At 38.7% G+C, this 14,323-nt stretch overlaps 1 protein-coding gene and 1 long non-coding RNA gene across 2 annotated transcripts; both read right to left on the reverse strand.

Moving 5' to 3' along the window:
• Positions 1-776: 776 nt before the first annotated feature.
• LOC115442970 (trypsin CFT-1) lies at positions 777-8,456 on the reverse strand. The gene is given in 9 exon segments (XM_037446535.1): positions 777-935; positions 1,233-1,384; positions 2,004-2,163; positions 2,925-3,070; positions 3,073-3,123; positions 3,258-3,322; positions 4,687-4,772; positions 5,665-5,786; positions 8,301-8,456. Coding segments are annotated over 9 exon segments (960 nt in total). The 5' UTR covers positions 8,338-8,456; the 3' UTR covers positions 777-794.
• An 802-nt stretch (positions 8,457-9,258) lies between these two features.
• Positions 9,259-13,869, reverse strand: LOC119192773. The gene is made up of 2 exons (XR_005113749.1): positions 13,753-13,869; positions 9,259-13,510 (listed from the first exon to the last, which is right to left on the reverse strand). It is a non-coding gene; the product is annotated as an uncharacterized LOC119192773 (long non-coding RNA).
• Between the last annotated feature and the right edge of the window lie 454 nt (positions 13,870-14,323).

Below are 14,323 nucleotides of genomic sequence, written 5' to 3' on the forward strand. Positions count from 1 at the left end.
TAAGACCCTTTCTTTTAATTTTATCCGTGGTGCTTATCTAGTTGTAATCGTCCCAATCCTTGAGGTTAAAACGCCTCCTTAGTTCATTATTTTGTCTTCCGTTTTGCTATGGAGGGAAGTGGACAATTAATATTTTCCTTCTATTTGATTAATTTCGTTGTGATAATAACAAATTAGTTTTCCTCGAGACTCGCCGAGCTTCACCGCTCGGTGACATAGAATGCGTGCCACTGCTGATCCTGGCTTACAGGAGTTGTAGTGGTGGGTGTGAGGGCGGGGAAGGTAATCGGTTCAGATAGTTGCATTCGTTTTTGTTGAACATCTTAAGGCATGACGTATGTGAATGTTTATGAGTGAAAGAGCATTTACATCACCGCCTACCCTCAAGATGATAGGCGTATTCTGTGATCACTGCTTTTAAGATCTAGCATTGCACTACCTGGAGAGATATAGTAAAACATTTTCTTTTAAATATTACTATATTACCTTTGTTAAAAATATAAAATGATCCTCTGATCTCCTATACTAAATAAACTTTCATGTGCCTGGTAAATTCCTCCAATTCAATCATATGTGTATTACATGCATCATCTAATTATAGAAAATAGTTATATAAATCTTTACAGTATTTTAGGAACTATTGTGGCTGACAAGGCTATTCACACAGGGAAGCCGCGAGCAATACCTAGTAAATGAAGAAACACCAGTCAACCCAGAGTATAATCCAAAGTCCACACAGCAGATAAACTGTACCCATATTAAAATAAAAACATAGCAAAAGTATCAAAATTTATTTAAATACATAACACATACATCCCACTATACCTTACATTAAAAATCGAAGAGCGTCTGGTCCAGCTCGCCGCGAGCACGGAGGCGAACAGGAGCAACACACTGGCGCTGTCGACGCGAGAGCCGCTTTCCATTTGCAACGTCTAGAAAATTCAGTTTACAATTAATTCATCCTTCTGATGGTAGGATCGCTGTCCGAGCGGATACAAGCATGTCCGCCCTGATAACGACCATCATACATAAAACCCGCCATAGTCCACATAAATGTGTGGCATTTTGGAATTGGCCTTTGAACATCCGGTAAAAACAGGCCGGCATAATTGTTCAAATGGCGTAATTATCTCTAGTCTATTGACCCTCTATCTTCACCGCTTACCATCAGTTGTACTGTAATCACTTTGCCGTGTCCGTATATGTTTAAACTCAAACAAAATACCAACAGTGCTTGTAATCCAACGGACGTATCTTGCCACTTTGACGCTGACGCCGGGGTACTGCGGCCTTGCGCAGCCATGACCCCACGAGGTGATGCCGACCAATATTGTCCGGAACATTAACGGGCCTCCACTGTCGCCCTGACATGCGTCTTTACCTGTAATTCATAAGAATTTTATTGCACTACATGATAGGGTAAAAGAAGTTAGATTTGTAAGATTAAAATTACGTCTCAATAGCGTTGTCCAAAGAGGCTATAATATAATTATAATATCAACCCTGTATTATATAAGATATCCAAGTATATTTACAAGTTCAAACACGACAAAATTAATATTGCCGTTTGATACCTAGACACAGTTATTGCACCGACCGCATTAATAATACGATTGTAATAGTAAATGTCATAGTTTCCTGTTACAGTTATTGCTTTACTAGTAGTAGTTTCAGATTATTTCCTTTACATGTGCTGTGATTTTAGGTAAACGGAAGTACCTAAGATTTTGATTTCCTTCTGAAATCCCAAAATATAAACGGCTTTTGCTTCTATTCAAATCTTTTGCTCACTTTGACTTACAAGTTTGATTTTATCGCAACAGAATCAGACCGTCGACTTGAGTATCTGGTATAAACTATATCTTGATAGTCACACAGACACATAGTATACAGACGGATAATAACAAATGATCCTATAGGGGTTCCTTTTGATATGTCACCGTAATGATAAGCTCGTAGCAAACCCTCAAAAGCGGTAGATTACGGCTGTAATATCTTACCTCCAACGTCCAGTATGCCCGCACACAGCATGTTGTTCGTGACCGGGAAAGGCCTCCCCTCAATTTGCTCCAACATTGCGTACCGCTCTCTGCAAATCTCGCGGTCTATTTTGAAGACAGACACTGCGTTCAGAACCGGTGATACACCTTGTTCAGTCTCCTGCAATGTTTGGTTAAACGCAAGGTCATATCCAATGCTCTATTGTTACACGTACTACTTGGCCTGAAAACCAGGTATTGGGTTAAGTTTGCAAGTGTGTGTTAGCCGCGTTTACCATAGCGATGTCTTATAAGGTTTGTTTGACAGGAAAAACTTAATTTGGTATTAATATAAGGTTATAGCACCTCGCTTTAAACGCGAAGTAAAACACAATGTGCACATCAATATAGTTAAGAATTATGAAGTTGTGTGAAGTCTGCGATAGGCCTCCGCGGTGAGCTGAGGCATAAATCCTCAACTGTGAAGCCCATGTCTGATAAGTAGGTTCGCCCCCTATCGCATTATGGTCGGAATACAAATAACGAAAAAGTGGGTGTACTATATGTGGCGTTATAGGTGGATAAAATGCATGTGCGTGCGTTCATGTATGTGTGTGTGGTCAGTCATCATCATCATCATTTCCGCCGGGAATCGTTTACTGCTGGACATAGGCCTCCCCTCATGAGCGCCACAGGGACCAGTTCTGGGCCGCCCTCATCCATTGGACTCCGGCGACCCTCACCAGGTCATTGGTACAGCTCGTGGGGGCCTGTCTATGCTACGTCTCCCGGTTCGTGGTCGCCACTCCAAAACTATTCCACCCCAACGGCCATCAGTTCTACGAGCTTTGGGCCCTGCCCACTGCCACCTGAGTTTCGCAACTCAATGTGGTGGTCAGTAGTTTCCCATAATACAAGGCTGTTATTACTAAAGAGACTTACGCTTGTGGCTCCCCAGCCGACGTGGACGAGAGAGGCGTTGGCCGGCACCGTGTTGTCTTGTGTGGTGAGAAATATTGTTCCCACACTGTCACTGAGATTCACGCGGTTCTTCAACTGCATTATCGCGATGTCATTGTCGCGGGTATCTTGTTGTAGTCCTCGTGCACCACTATAGCTAACACGGAGTGCACCGTCCCACCTGAAGGACGAATGCCAACTAAATCAACAATAGTATGAAACGGACTTGTTATCACAGCAATGCTCCGTCCTTAGATGAAGAACGTCTATGAATCAGGGGGTTAGTCTCTACAGTCACTTTATAGTAATATTTACCGGTATTAGCGTACGAACTGCCGACACGGACGGAGAACCGTCTGGGGACGACTTGGTTGCCCCGTCTGAAACAAAGCATATGATATATTTGTATTGTCTGTATATTTGTTGTCAGATTACCTAATGTTATTCTGTGTGCAAGTTTTAAGTAACCAAACGTAAAAGTCTCTGGAATAAAACGTAGTCTTAGATTAAATAATTTTAAACAGGCATATTATTATGTATAATTAGCCACCACTGTTTACCGACAGAACTCCTTTACCATTGAGCTAGCAGATCGTTTAACGCAACTTGGCGTCGGATGTGGACATCGATCTGTACACCACTAGCGCCACAAAACTAAAAAAAAAATTGTGGGACCGTTTCTTCATATACTTTTTTGTCTCTTTCCATTACTTACTCTTAGTTTCTTCTAATTTTATAGCATGTACATTTTATTATTTTAATCTTATTTATCTATACATGGAAACTTGTAATTGGCCTTCTATTATATTTTTTTTTCTTATGTAGTTACAGGTATGTACGTTAGCTGAAAGTTTCCTAAACGAATAAAAAAAAACTGTGTGTTAAATTTCATGTGAATACTAAATCAATTTGAAATGCATGCAGATGATTTAGCGAATATTCAATCATAATCGTATTATGAATTTGCATATTTTAGCTTCTTTTGGCCAAAATCATGTGTGCGTATTTTCACTATATGACGATATCGTATTATTGCGTTTCATTATGACCACAAAAAATAAGTGAAATACAAATTAATGTGACACGTTAAGCAGCAGTTTTACTCGCGGCGTCCTCACGTGAAAAGTTCTTCCGGAATAAAAATCCCGCTGTATATTTTTCCCGGGATAAATGTAGCCTATAGTACTGAGGAGGATTGCAGCTTCCATTAGTCAAAATTAAAATCGGTTTAGGATTTCCCGAGATAAGCGCATTTAAAGAAATAAGGGCTCGTTCAAGTTTTAGGTAACGCAATTTTGCCGCCACCCCCCCCCCCCCTCCCCATGTAACGCGCCGTAACATTTTCCTTTACGCCCTCGTCCCCCCCTCCAAAAGTTATGGAACTCGAAAGTTATTTTTTTTCTAATATTCACAAATATTTTACGCAAAATACCGGAAAGACTTTAACATTCCTTTGTTATTGTTTTAAAATAAAAAACCAATGTTACGTAGCGCTTTGTACGAAACCCACCTCTCGCCCATGCAACGCACCGTAACGTTTTACAAGACCAGCCCCCCCCCACCCCCTAAATTGCGTTACGTAATACTTGAACGGCCCCTAAACCCTTCAGCTTCATTCATTAGTATATATATATTGCAGGATCTATTTATGTTAGTCTCCGGACTCATCATCTGCGCGCGCAAAGTAATCCCATTTAGCTCCGTATTATAAAGAAATTGAAACAAAAATAAAGCGGAGACTCACTCGTCGAATACACAGTGCGCGGCGGTCAACACATGCCGCGTTGTCACCAACGAGCCGCCGCACAACAGCTGAGAGTTGTACAGCACCTGACAAGCAATAAATTCGCACTTCAAATTACATCAGACTGCCTCGGTGGCGTGGTTGTATGCGAGCGTGCTACGTTATCGCTTTGGTTTCCTATGTTTGATTTCCAAGTCGGGCAATGTGAAATGAGATTTTTCTGCTCGGTATCAGCTCCGATCTCGAATTTGCGCCTGTATGGGGTTTATTTTTTATTATCGGATCCCGCAGTTAACACAGAGGGAAACCTGCGGACGGGGTACTGGAATGGCTTTGCGACTGCAGGGCCCTGGAGGATAGTTGGGAAGGGTCATGCGGGGGACGAGAAAATAAACCTTCTTAGGATGCGTGGACTATTTGATTAACCTGATATACGTGATAAAATCAGGTGCATTCACTGGAGGTATTATTTTTGAGGGTACCGTATCTCAAAAGGAACATTTTGTTGTCCGTCTGTCTGTCTGTAAAGACATTTTTTTCTGGAAAGTGTGGAAGTATCAAGTTCTTTATATGGAACACTCGGGTCTCTGGTATCTTTCACTTATTAAAAATCAAACTTATAGATCAAGTCGATCAAAAGATATGACCGTTTACAGTACAACTAAAGTACCAGTAAAGTAGTAGTAAGGGAATAAATCTGAATAACTTAAATATGTACTTATATACTTACACCTAACATGTAAGTGTGTGTGTCTCAGTGCGCGAGTACAATTCAAATAAGTCCTTTTTTTTAAACACGTGGCTCCGTATACCTGCCATGTTATATAAAAGAATATAATATAAAAAAAAAGTATACGACGAATAGATAAACCTTTCTTCTTTGGAGTCGGTTTGAAAGGGTACCTTTTCGTCCAAGGACTATAATTGGCTGAATATGGAAAAAAACAATTATATTACAAGAGACTAATAGTAACTTACTTGGACGATAAAGGGATATTGCTCTATGGGGACCGGTGAGCCGCCGACGATCCTGGAGTCCGTGGTGGAGTTTGTGGGCAGCGATACTGTTTTCACCTGCAACTGCTCCGCCAGCGCTGCTCCTGATAATTTTATGGTTTTTAATATATCAGTGAGTGAGCATGGTGAACCCCGTGGCTTCTTCCCTGCTTTAAACTGGAGGGAGGCGTGGGCATTTCTATTTTAGGTAGCAGGGTTGCGTGGCGAAAATATTATGGGAATTACCATTGTTATACATTTCTATTCTAGGGTTGGTTGATTTGTCAAATGAAGATCAAACCTGAGAGACTTATACCTACTGGGATACCGGCTGTGGATTGTGATATTTGGAGAAAAAAATCTGTACTAATTAGTAGGTGCCGTACCGAATTTATCAAGGCCGCGAACTATCGGCGGTGGTCCAGGGGTGGCCTAGTTTCAACCGGGGACTTTTTTTACTCATGCAAAATAGGCTCCTGGACGCAGAACATGCGCTTTGGCACATACTGAACGGCCTATAATTAAGGCTCTCCCTCGAGAAATCGTTTCGTACATTTACAATGCACGAATTACAGGCGGAATATACAGATTTACGAACCATTTCTTTAAAAAATCTATTTTAGGTCTCTGAAATTTTAAACATCTATTTTGCAGGTCGAAAGTATAATTCGGCACTAGGTAAGTTGTATTCATGTGGATTCTGGATGCTGACGTAATGTCTAGTTCAGATTTGAAATTGTAGGCTGTAGCTGTTGATGTAATGTTTTGCTAATATAAAGTTCTGTATATTGTTGTTATTTGGATAAAGATGGCGCTCACAAATTATTAGTCAAGCGACTTAGTTCTAAAGTCATCCAGTAGGGTTTTAACTATTGAGTCTATTTAGTCTAATTGCTAATATTTTGTGAATTTACGTATTAAGCTACATTTAAAGCACTTGTCTAAAAGTGAAAGTAGATGCGATGGAATTATATTATTAACCTGAGCATTAACTGAATAGTAATTGAAAATCTTTTAATCGATATTAAGAATCGAATCTAGTCATAAATTTTCACAGGGACGGCCCCGCGAAACAACATTCTTATTTGATAAAACAAATTTTGATAACATTAGCATCATTTCACAAATATGTTTCCTTTTACTGGGGCGTCCCTTTATGAATTTAAGACACTTTATCAATCAAAAGGTTTTTAAATCTTGTACTTAATTCTTTTAATACGTTGATAATTAAATAATTCCGGTGAGTCAACTTATATTCGGAAAACAAGTCTCGTAGGTTATTATAATATCTACACAGAGGCATTACAGCACTTTCTAATTAAAATTTCGATAAAAATAGTACTACATCATACCGCTGCTCGGCTCACATATTCTAAGGTATTAGACACGAATAAATTGCGAATATAAATTGTTTGTCGCCACTGGAACCGCCTACCTTATTCGAGCACCCGAGCAGAAAGATTTTCGCGCCAATCATGCCAATCTTTTTGAGAGGTGTATGTCATTTGTCTTTAGGACACTGTTAAAAAGTTTACATGTTAAATTTCACGCATTTTGCCGTTCCCTTTAAAGCCAGTGGGCAATAAGAATCACAATATTATATTTTCTGCACAGAGGAAACAGCACTTTCAAATTAAAATATCTATATAAATAGTACTACATCATACCGCTGCTCTTTTTCACGTAGTTTAAGGTATTAGACACGAATATCTTGTGCTATAGAAGTTTTATGGACACCGCCACGTTTCCTCTACCTATCCTAAGTGGCGGGTAAATGGTGACGCCAATCATGCTCGAAATATGTTAAGAGCATGTCAATTCACTAGTAAAAAATGTAGGTGATTCGTGTATGGACAGCGGCAAGAAAAAAAAAAAGAAGAAAGATTGAAAATATTTCATAATGCCACCATTAATACTCCCGACATTTCATGTAAAGTCCAGACTCCCGATAGACAACAAAACCTCTCGACATTACGCCTCGTCATGTTCTACCACATTTGAAAACATACACGCCGCGCCCAGGCAACTCCTAGCCCGCCTTCGGCATCGCCCCATCTGATGAGGTGGCCAACTGCGAGGTTTCTATTCGGTACGTTGGCGCAGAAAACGCATAATTAAAGTACCTTAGGTTTTTCTTATTATCCAAGAGAGATAATTATTCGTTATCGATGATTCAAACACTTGACTAATAAACCGTTTACAGCTAAACGCGGAAAATTGCCGCATATACTTTTATCGTAAAAAATGTTTAAAAATAATTTAGGAAAAATTTTAATCTACAGTAAGAAACAGTTAAACTTTTGGTTGACTATAGAGGGTAACTCCAACAAAGACAAAATGTGAAGTAAGGGCCAAAGCTCGTAAAAACATATTTCAAAATATACTCTGACTGAAAATACCAAACTGTTTTAATATACAGATATGCACATATTTTTTTGGAGTCAGTGCTTAGTGAAAAAGAAAATTTGTTTTTTATTTATTTGTTTATTACTTAGCTTAGCTGGCAATTGCCTTTTGTTTGTAGGCGATTAAAAATTACACAATGATTTAATTTCCTAATAAGTCGTAATTGCTGAGTCCCATTTTTTTTTATTGTTAATAAACATAAAAATTCTTACCGCACGCGGCATAAATGAACAACACACACCACAACATGCTTCGTCTTTTCGGACAGTACTGCTTGCGTTTTGTTCGATCGCTTGATAAAAACGATGTTATCAATCGAAGTGTTGATAATTATCGTGAGAACAATAATAATACTTCCCTTTATTATTAATTTATAATCGTTATCTACGTCTGTGAGAGTTATGCAGTATTTTGTTTTGAAGCTCTTAGTCAAGTAGCTGATTGGGGCGGGGCGATTTATACCGTATAAAAAACTATTCTGATTGGTCCATTTCGCGTAGAATTGAAAAGAGAGGGATCGTGTATTGAAAAGGCGCGGCGGTTATACAGCGTTTATAGGTACTTAAGGCTTTTAGCACAATTTATTGCAATAAGGTACACCAACAGTAGTACGTATTATAATATTCAATGCAATAAAACAAGGTAGACCGATATTTGTCCTTCTAATAAGTATATTTAGAGATCATTGCTGCCTCCGTCCTTTTTAAAATGCAGTGACTATCTCGATGGCCTGTTAACTGCCGTGAGATGAGTGGTTCGATCTCTGTCATAATTTGTTTAATGCTTAGTATCAACCCAGTCTGTCATCTGAATATCTCTTCGGGAATAAAAGGCGAGTGGGTAAGTAAAATTACTATTAACATTTAAGCTCGGAGGCGATTATACATTTATCTTGTTGCCGGTTTTACGTCCGAGCGTTGCACCGTCTGGAAATGTTACACATAAGACGATCGCTTGGTCTGGTCCCTTGGACTAGAGCGCACTGTCCTACATCGTCATATCATCGTGCTTAGGCAATCATCATCACCAGTGCTAAGTAGGGGCCAGTTCTTGATTGCGAGCTCAGATCTCAGTAGTCTGAAGCCGTCGAGTATCAAAGGCTCGCGGCATCGATTGCAATATGAGGCTTAACTAAACCGTTTTTTTACTTTATAGAATGAGGAATAATAATAAAAACAACTTTTGTGCCATATATTTATTTTTCAATAAAACAAAACGCATTATTGCAGCCATCACAGCGTCTAACCAACCAACGTCCATAATATCCGCTAGGTTAGTACATTATTACTAAAATAGACAACTATTTTATATTTAAAGACGCATACGTCACCCGTCAGACCTTAATCGATTGATAAAGGATATAAAAAGAAAACATTTACTTCGTTGGAATTCGCAAGTCAACAAAGAGTAGAACATCTCAACGTATTTTGAAAGTAATTCTTTATAAGTATTTGGTTTGGATTTCCATTAAAACAGTTTACCTTTTGTTTATTGTTTTTTGAATATTATAACAAAAAAACATGTTTGACTAATTTATTGTTACAGTAGTTGCAAATTACAATTCACAATTATCGTTGCTTTAGGCATTGCACTGAAAATTTGCAATTTGCGCTACCAATCCATACAAAGTTTAGTGATTTAGATTTTAATGTAGATTCAAAATGTTCTAGTACTTATAACTGCAATTATGCGGCGAAAAACTTAAAATTACTTCGAATGTATGTTCATCCATCGATTAAATCTTGTCAGGCATCCGTTAAATACAATGCTGATGAAATACAATAAATTATATAAAAAATACACTAGGAATGTATACGTGCAGTAAATATAAATTTCATATATCCTCTTCGAAAATGTAAAAGATAAATTTAAAAATATAGTTTTTAGACGAGAAATAGTTATAGTAAAGATCTAATAGTTTGGTCGATGGAAACAAAGTTACGATACTCAATAGAGGGCGCTAGTGACATGTGTTTGGCTTGATCTCCGCATAGCCACAGATTAAAAAAATATGAGCATGCATTGAGCTAAGTTTTGAAATTCGTTAATTCACAAATATTTATGATATAAACTCGACAATTTGATATGTCTACAATTCTATAGAATTGATTAGTTTAAAATGCCATGACTCCTAAGTTTCTATAAGCAATGATTTTGGATAAATACTATACATTTAATACTCTCAATAATAAATTTTGAGCCAATTTTAATAACGTGATTTCTACCTTTTGATGGCGCATGAGTGGTAATAAGTAGTTAATATATACAAAGATATAATTTTAAGTACATACAAATGCCAATAACAAAATATTATACAAGAACATTTGGTAACAAGTTTCATAGCTTACTTACACTAACAGATCAATAGTTAGATTATAAATAAAGATCTTTATTCGAGAGAATTTAAAGGATGTTTAACGGAGACTAATTTAATGGGAAATTTCTTCATTACACTTTAAATTCGTAAATCAAATGATTTGGATGATCCTTTCTTTGTTCAAACATGATTGAGTTTGATTAAGGCATGATAAAAACTTGATAACATGAAAAATTGGGTTTCAGAACAAAAATATAAACAATTAAATGAATAAAGAATAAGTTTTTAAATAAAACCTAAGGATTTGTACTATCAACAATTTCGAAATGAAGTAACTATTGGACATAATAAGATTTAACATCTCATGTCACAGGATGGCGAGCGCAGTGGAATACCAAACTATACTTTGTAATTCATAATGTTGGTGTTACTGCTGTTTATGGTCGTATCGCTTCCCATCAGGCGAACGGTAAGCTCGTCTCGTCATTCTAAGCAATAAAAATAAATCTGAGATATAGAATGAATTATCAAGAATTTCAAAACAATGTTTGGTGTAACTTAGAATATTTGAAAAAGTGATTTGGCCGAGGTATTCAGCAGTTTTGTTATTCGGGTATAGTAAACAGAACCCCATGCACTTGATGGTTAGTAATGGGCTCCATATACGGACTAATGAGAATGACTCACCAGTCGACAATGCCCGCCAGTTTGAAGCCGAATAAAAAAGTACCTTGTTATCAACCCTATCAATTTCTGTGAATAATGTATTATGACATACTGCATTTATTCTTTGTTCATTGTCTTAGGTTTTAAATTTCATATTTACAGAATAGATGATAGAATTTGTACATTTTAGACAATTATGAGAAGTAATTTCTACATTTTCTAAAACAAAAAATTATCAACTTTGAATTGCAAAATACATCATTCTGATGTGGTAAATGTTTCGTCCCTGAAGGGGTAGGCAAAAGTGCAACTTATGCATCCATTTTCCACTGTGTGTATCCCGTCCGATGAAAATGAAGCGAGCTATTGCCATATCGGGTCTAATCTCCAGACTACGAGTTGATATTAAGTAGAAAAACCCACTATCATCTTCCCCGACTCAGGATTCAAATCTGAGACCTTAGAGAAGGAATCGTATCGCGCACGCAATGAAACTAATCTACTGAGGCATTGTTATAGTTAATACCAAAATATTTCAAAATTGTTGACAGTAAAAAACAATAATAACTTTATTAAAATCATACAATATTTGTACGGTCATCAAATTAGTTCAACTGCGATATGACTTGATTTTTCGTCACATTACCATAAAAATGTCATTTAAAACAACCATTATTTGTCTGGTAATAAGGTTCAATATACTTACATACTAGGATAGTTACATGGCTTGTGTGTTAACGTTACATTTATTAGGATTTAACATTTTAATTCGTAATCTATAGTGATATTTAATAAAACAAAATTAGTAAAATAGTGATTATTCAAAACCTGACTTTAATGAGAAGTGTTAGAACCCAAATTCTAAAGAGCCCAGATGAAAATATCGATAATTGTGACCACAACAACTCCTGGAAATTTCGATAAAATTCACGATAAATGTAGCGTTACAACACAAAACCGGGGCATAAGTAACAAACACCCGCCTACACTAACAACATAGAAAACAATACGACGCGGAGGACGCCTAGATCGATAAAGTTTTAGTTAATTTCTCTAATAAAATTTGATATTTCTCTAACTACTGTAAATAGGTAACGGGATTTTGAGCTAAATATTGCACTTTGGATATTTTTAATTTGGGGGGAGAGGTCGGTTATTACAAAGAATTAATATCGATAAAAAAAGCGCAATATAAATCGATATTTCATAGTGGGGATACTTTATATCAGTGTCGATATAAACTACGTCGCTATAAAAATATTCGCAGTTTATCTAAAATTTGTAATAGCATTAAATTTTTATCACGTTAATTCCAAATACTACGTCGAGTTTCATAGCCTCTACCTTAAAATCCCTATCAGCAATAAACATTATCAAATAAGGTATATCCCCCCAATTATCGATATCCGCTACAACAAAAGGAACAAGCATCATTTGTTCATAATATAATTCATTGGCGACATCGGACTAAACGCTCCATATATCTAAACTATTCTATGCGAAATGTCTAGATATGTACCGTCTACGTCTAACTTTGGACAAAACCACTAGCGTTACGTATATATAATAAATAAGTTTCGATTTTCCGAAATCTACGTCATTGTGTGTCAGTGGAAATGTAAAAGGTCTACGCTCGCTATATTGTCCATGGACGTCTTACATGTTTGGACATCAAATGATTTGTCAAATATATATAAAATGTATGTGGCACTGTCAGTGAAAGTGCGGTGACGTCAAACCGTGAACAAGCCGTTGTGACATGACACGCACTGCCACGATCATGTCAACCGGCAGCGAACGTGTTTGTGCGACATATCGAGATATGCGTTTACGAAGCGTACACGTGTTAAGTGACACACATCTTATTAAAAAACTTACTAAAATTATCACAAAACCTTAAATTCCGAGTTTCCGAAACTGAATCTATGTTTTAGGGTGAAATTTTATCGATATCGATAGATAAGTTTAAATTAAGAGATAAAGAGAGAAAGGCAGATAGAACGTGTGAGTTTAAATACTATGAAATGTTTCATAAACGGAGGAATAACTTTATCGATATCGATAAAACTATCGGTACTTTACGTCAAACAAAAGTGCGAACACACGGCCGCACATTTACATTTGTACTATTTCCGATACCTTATAAAATAAACTTAGTGGTAGTTTGGAGGAAAATCGATAAAAAAATCATGTACACTATTAGGGTTGCCATATTTAAAATAAAAAAGTTTATCGTATTAATTATCCAGAAAATATGGTATATCCATAATCTTTGTGTAATATGTGGCAACCCTGTAATGGTACAGGTGTGTGACGTGTGCCACAGCGTGAGGGTGGGGGTGTCGCTCACGGTGGCAGGTTCATTTGCAAGTTCTGGAGGTACGCAGAGGTTGAGTTGAGCAAGCCAATACGTTGCTTCTGCTTCCTCTGTTCAGTCATCTGTGGAGGAAACAAATAGTAATATTATTAATTATGTTCTACATTTTAAAAGAAGCTTCTAATCGTATTTTTAACAGCTCCAGCTCGCGCAACAGTTACAGTGACGGCTACAGTACCTGGTCGCGCAGCTCCGTGAGCAGGTCGGTGAGCGTGCGCACGGCGAGGTGCGCGCGGTCGAGCTGCGCCTGTAACGCGCGCAGCTCCAGCTCGCGCAACAGTTAGCAGTGGGACGGCTACAGTACCTGGTCGCGCAGCTCCGTGAGCAGGTCGGTGAGCGTGCGCACGGCGAGGTGCGCGCGGTCGAGCTGCGCCTGTAACGCGCGCAGCTCCAGCTCGCGCAACAGTTACAGTGACGGCTACAGTACCTGGTCGCGCAGCTCCGTGAGCAGGTCGGTGAGCGTGCGCACGGCGAGGTGCGCGCGGTCGAGCTGCGCCTGTAACGCGCGCAGCTCCAGCTCGCGCAACAGTTACAGTGGACGGCTACAGTACCTGGTCGCGCAGCTCCGTGAGCAGGTCGGTGAGCGTGCGCACGGCGAGGTGCGCGCGGTCGAGCTGCGCCTGTAACGCGCTCCAGCTCGCGCAACACGCCCAGTGACGGCTACAGTACCTGGTCGCGCAGCTCCGTGAGCAGGTCGGTGAGCGTGCGCACGGCGAGGTGCGCGCGGTCGAGCTGCGCCTGTAACGCGCGCAGCTCCAGCTCGCGCAACAGTTACAGTGACGGCTACAGTACCTGGTCGCGCAGCTCCGTGAGCAGGTCGGTGAGCGTGCGCACGGCGAGGTGCGCGCGGTCGAGCTGCGCCTGTAACGCGCGCA

Source organism: Manduca sexta, unplaced genomic scaffold, assembly GCF_014839805.1.
Source record: "Manduca sexta isolate Smith_Timp_Sample1 unplaced genomic scaffold, JHU_Msex_v1.0 HiC_scaffold_3145, whole genome shotgun sequence".
NCBI lineage: Eukaryota > Metazoa > Arthropoda > Insecta > Lepidoptera > Sphingidae > Manduca > Manduca sexta.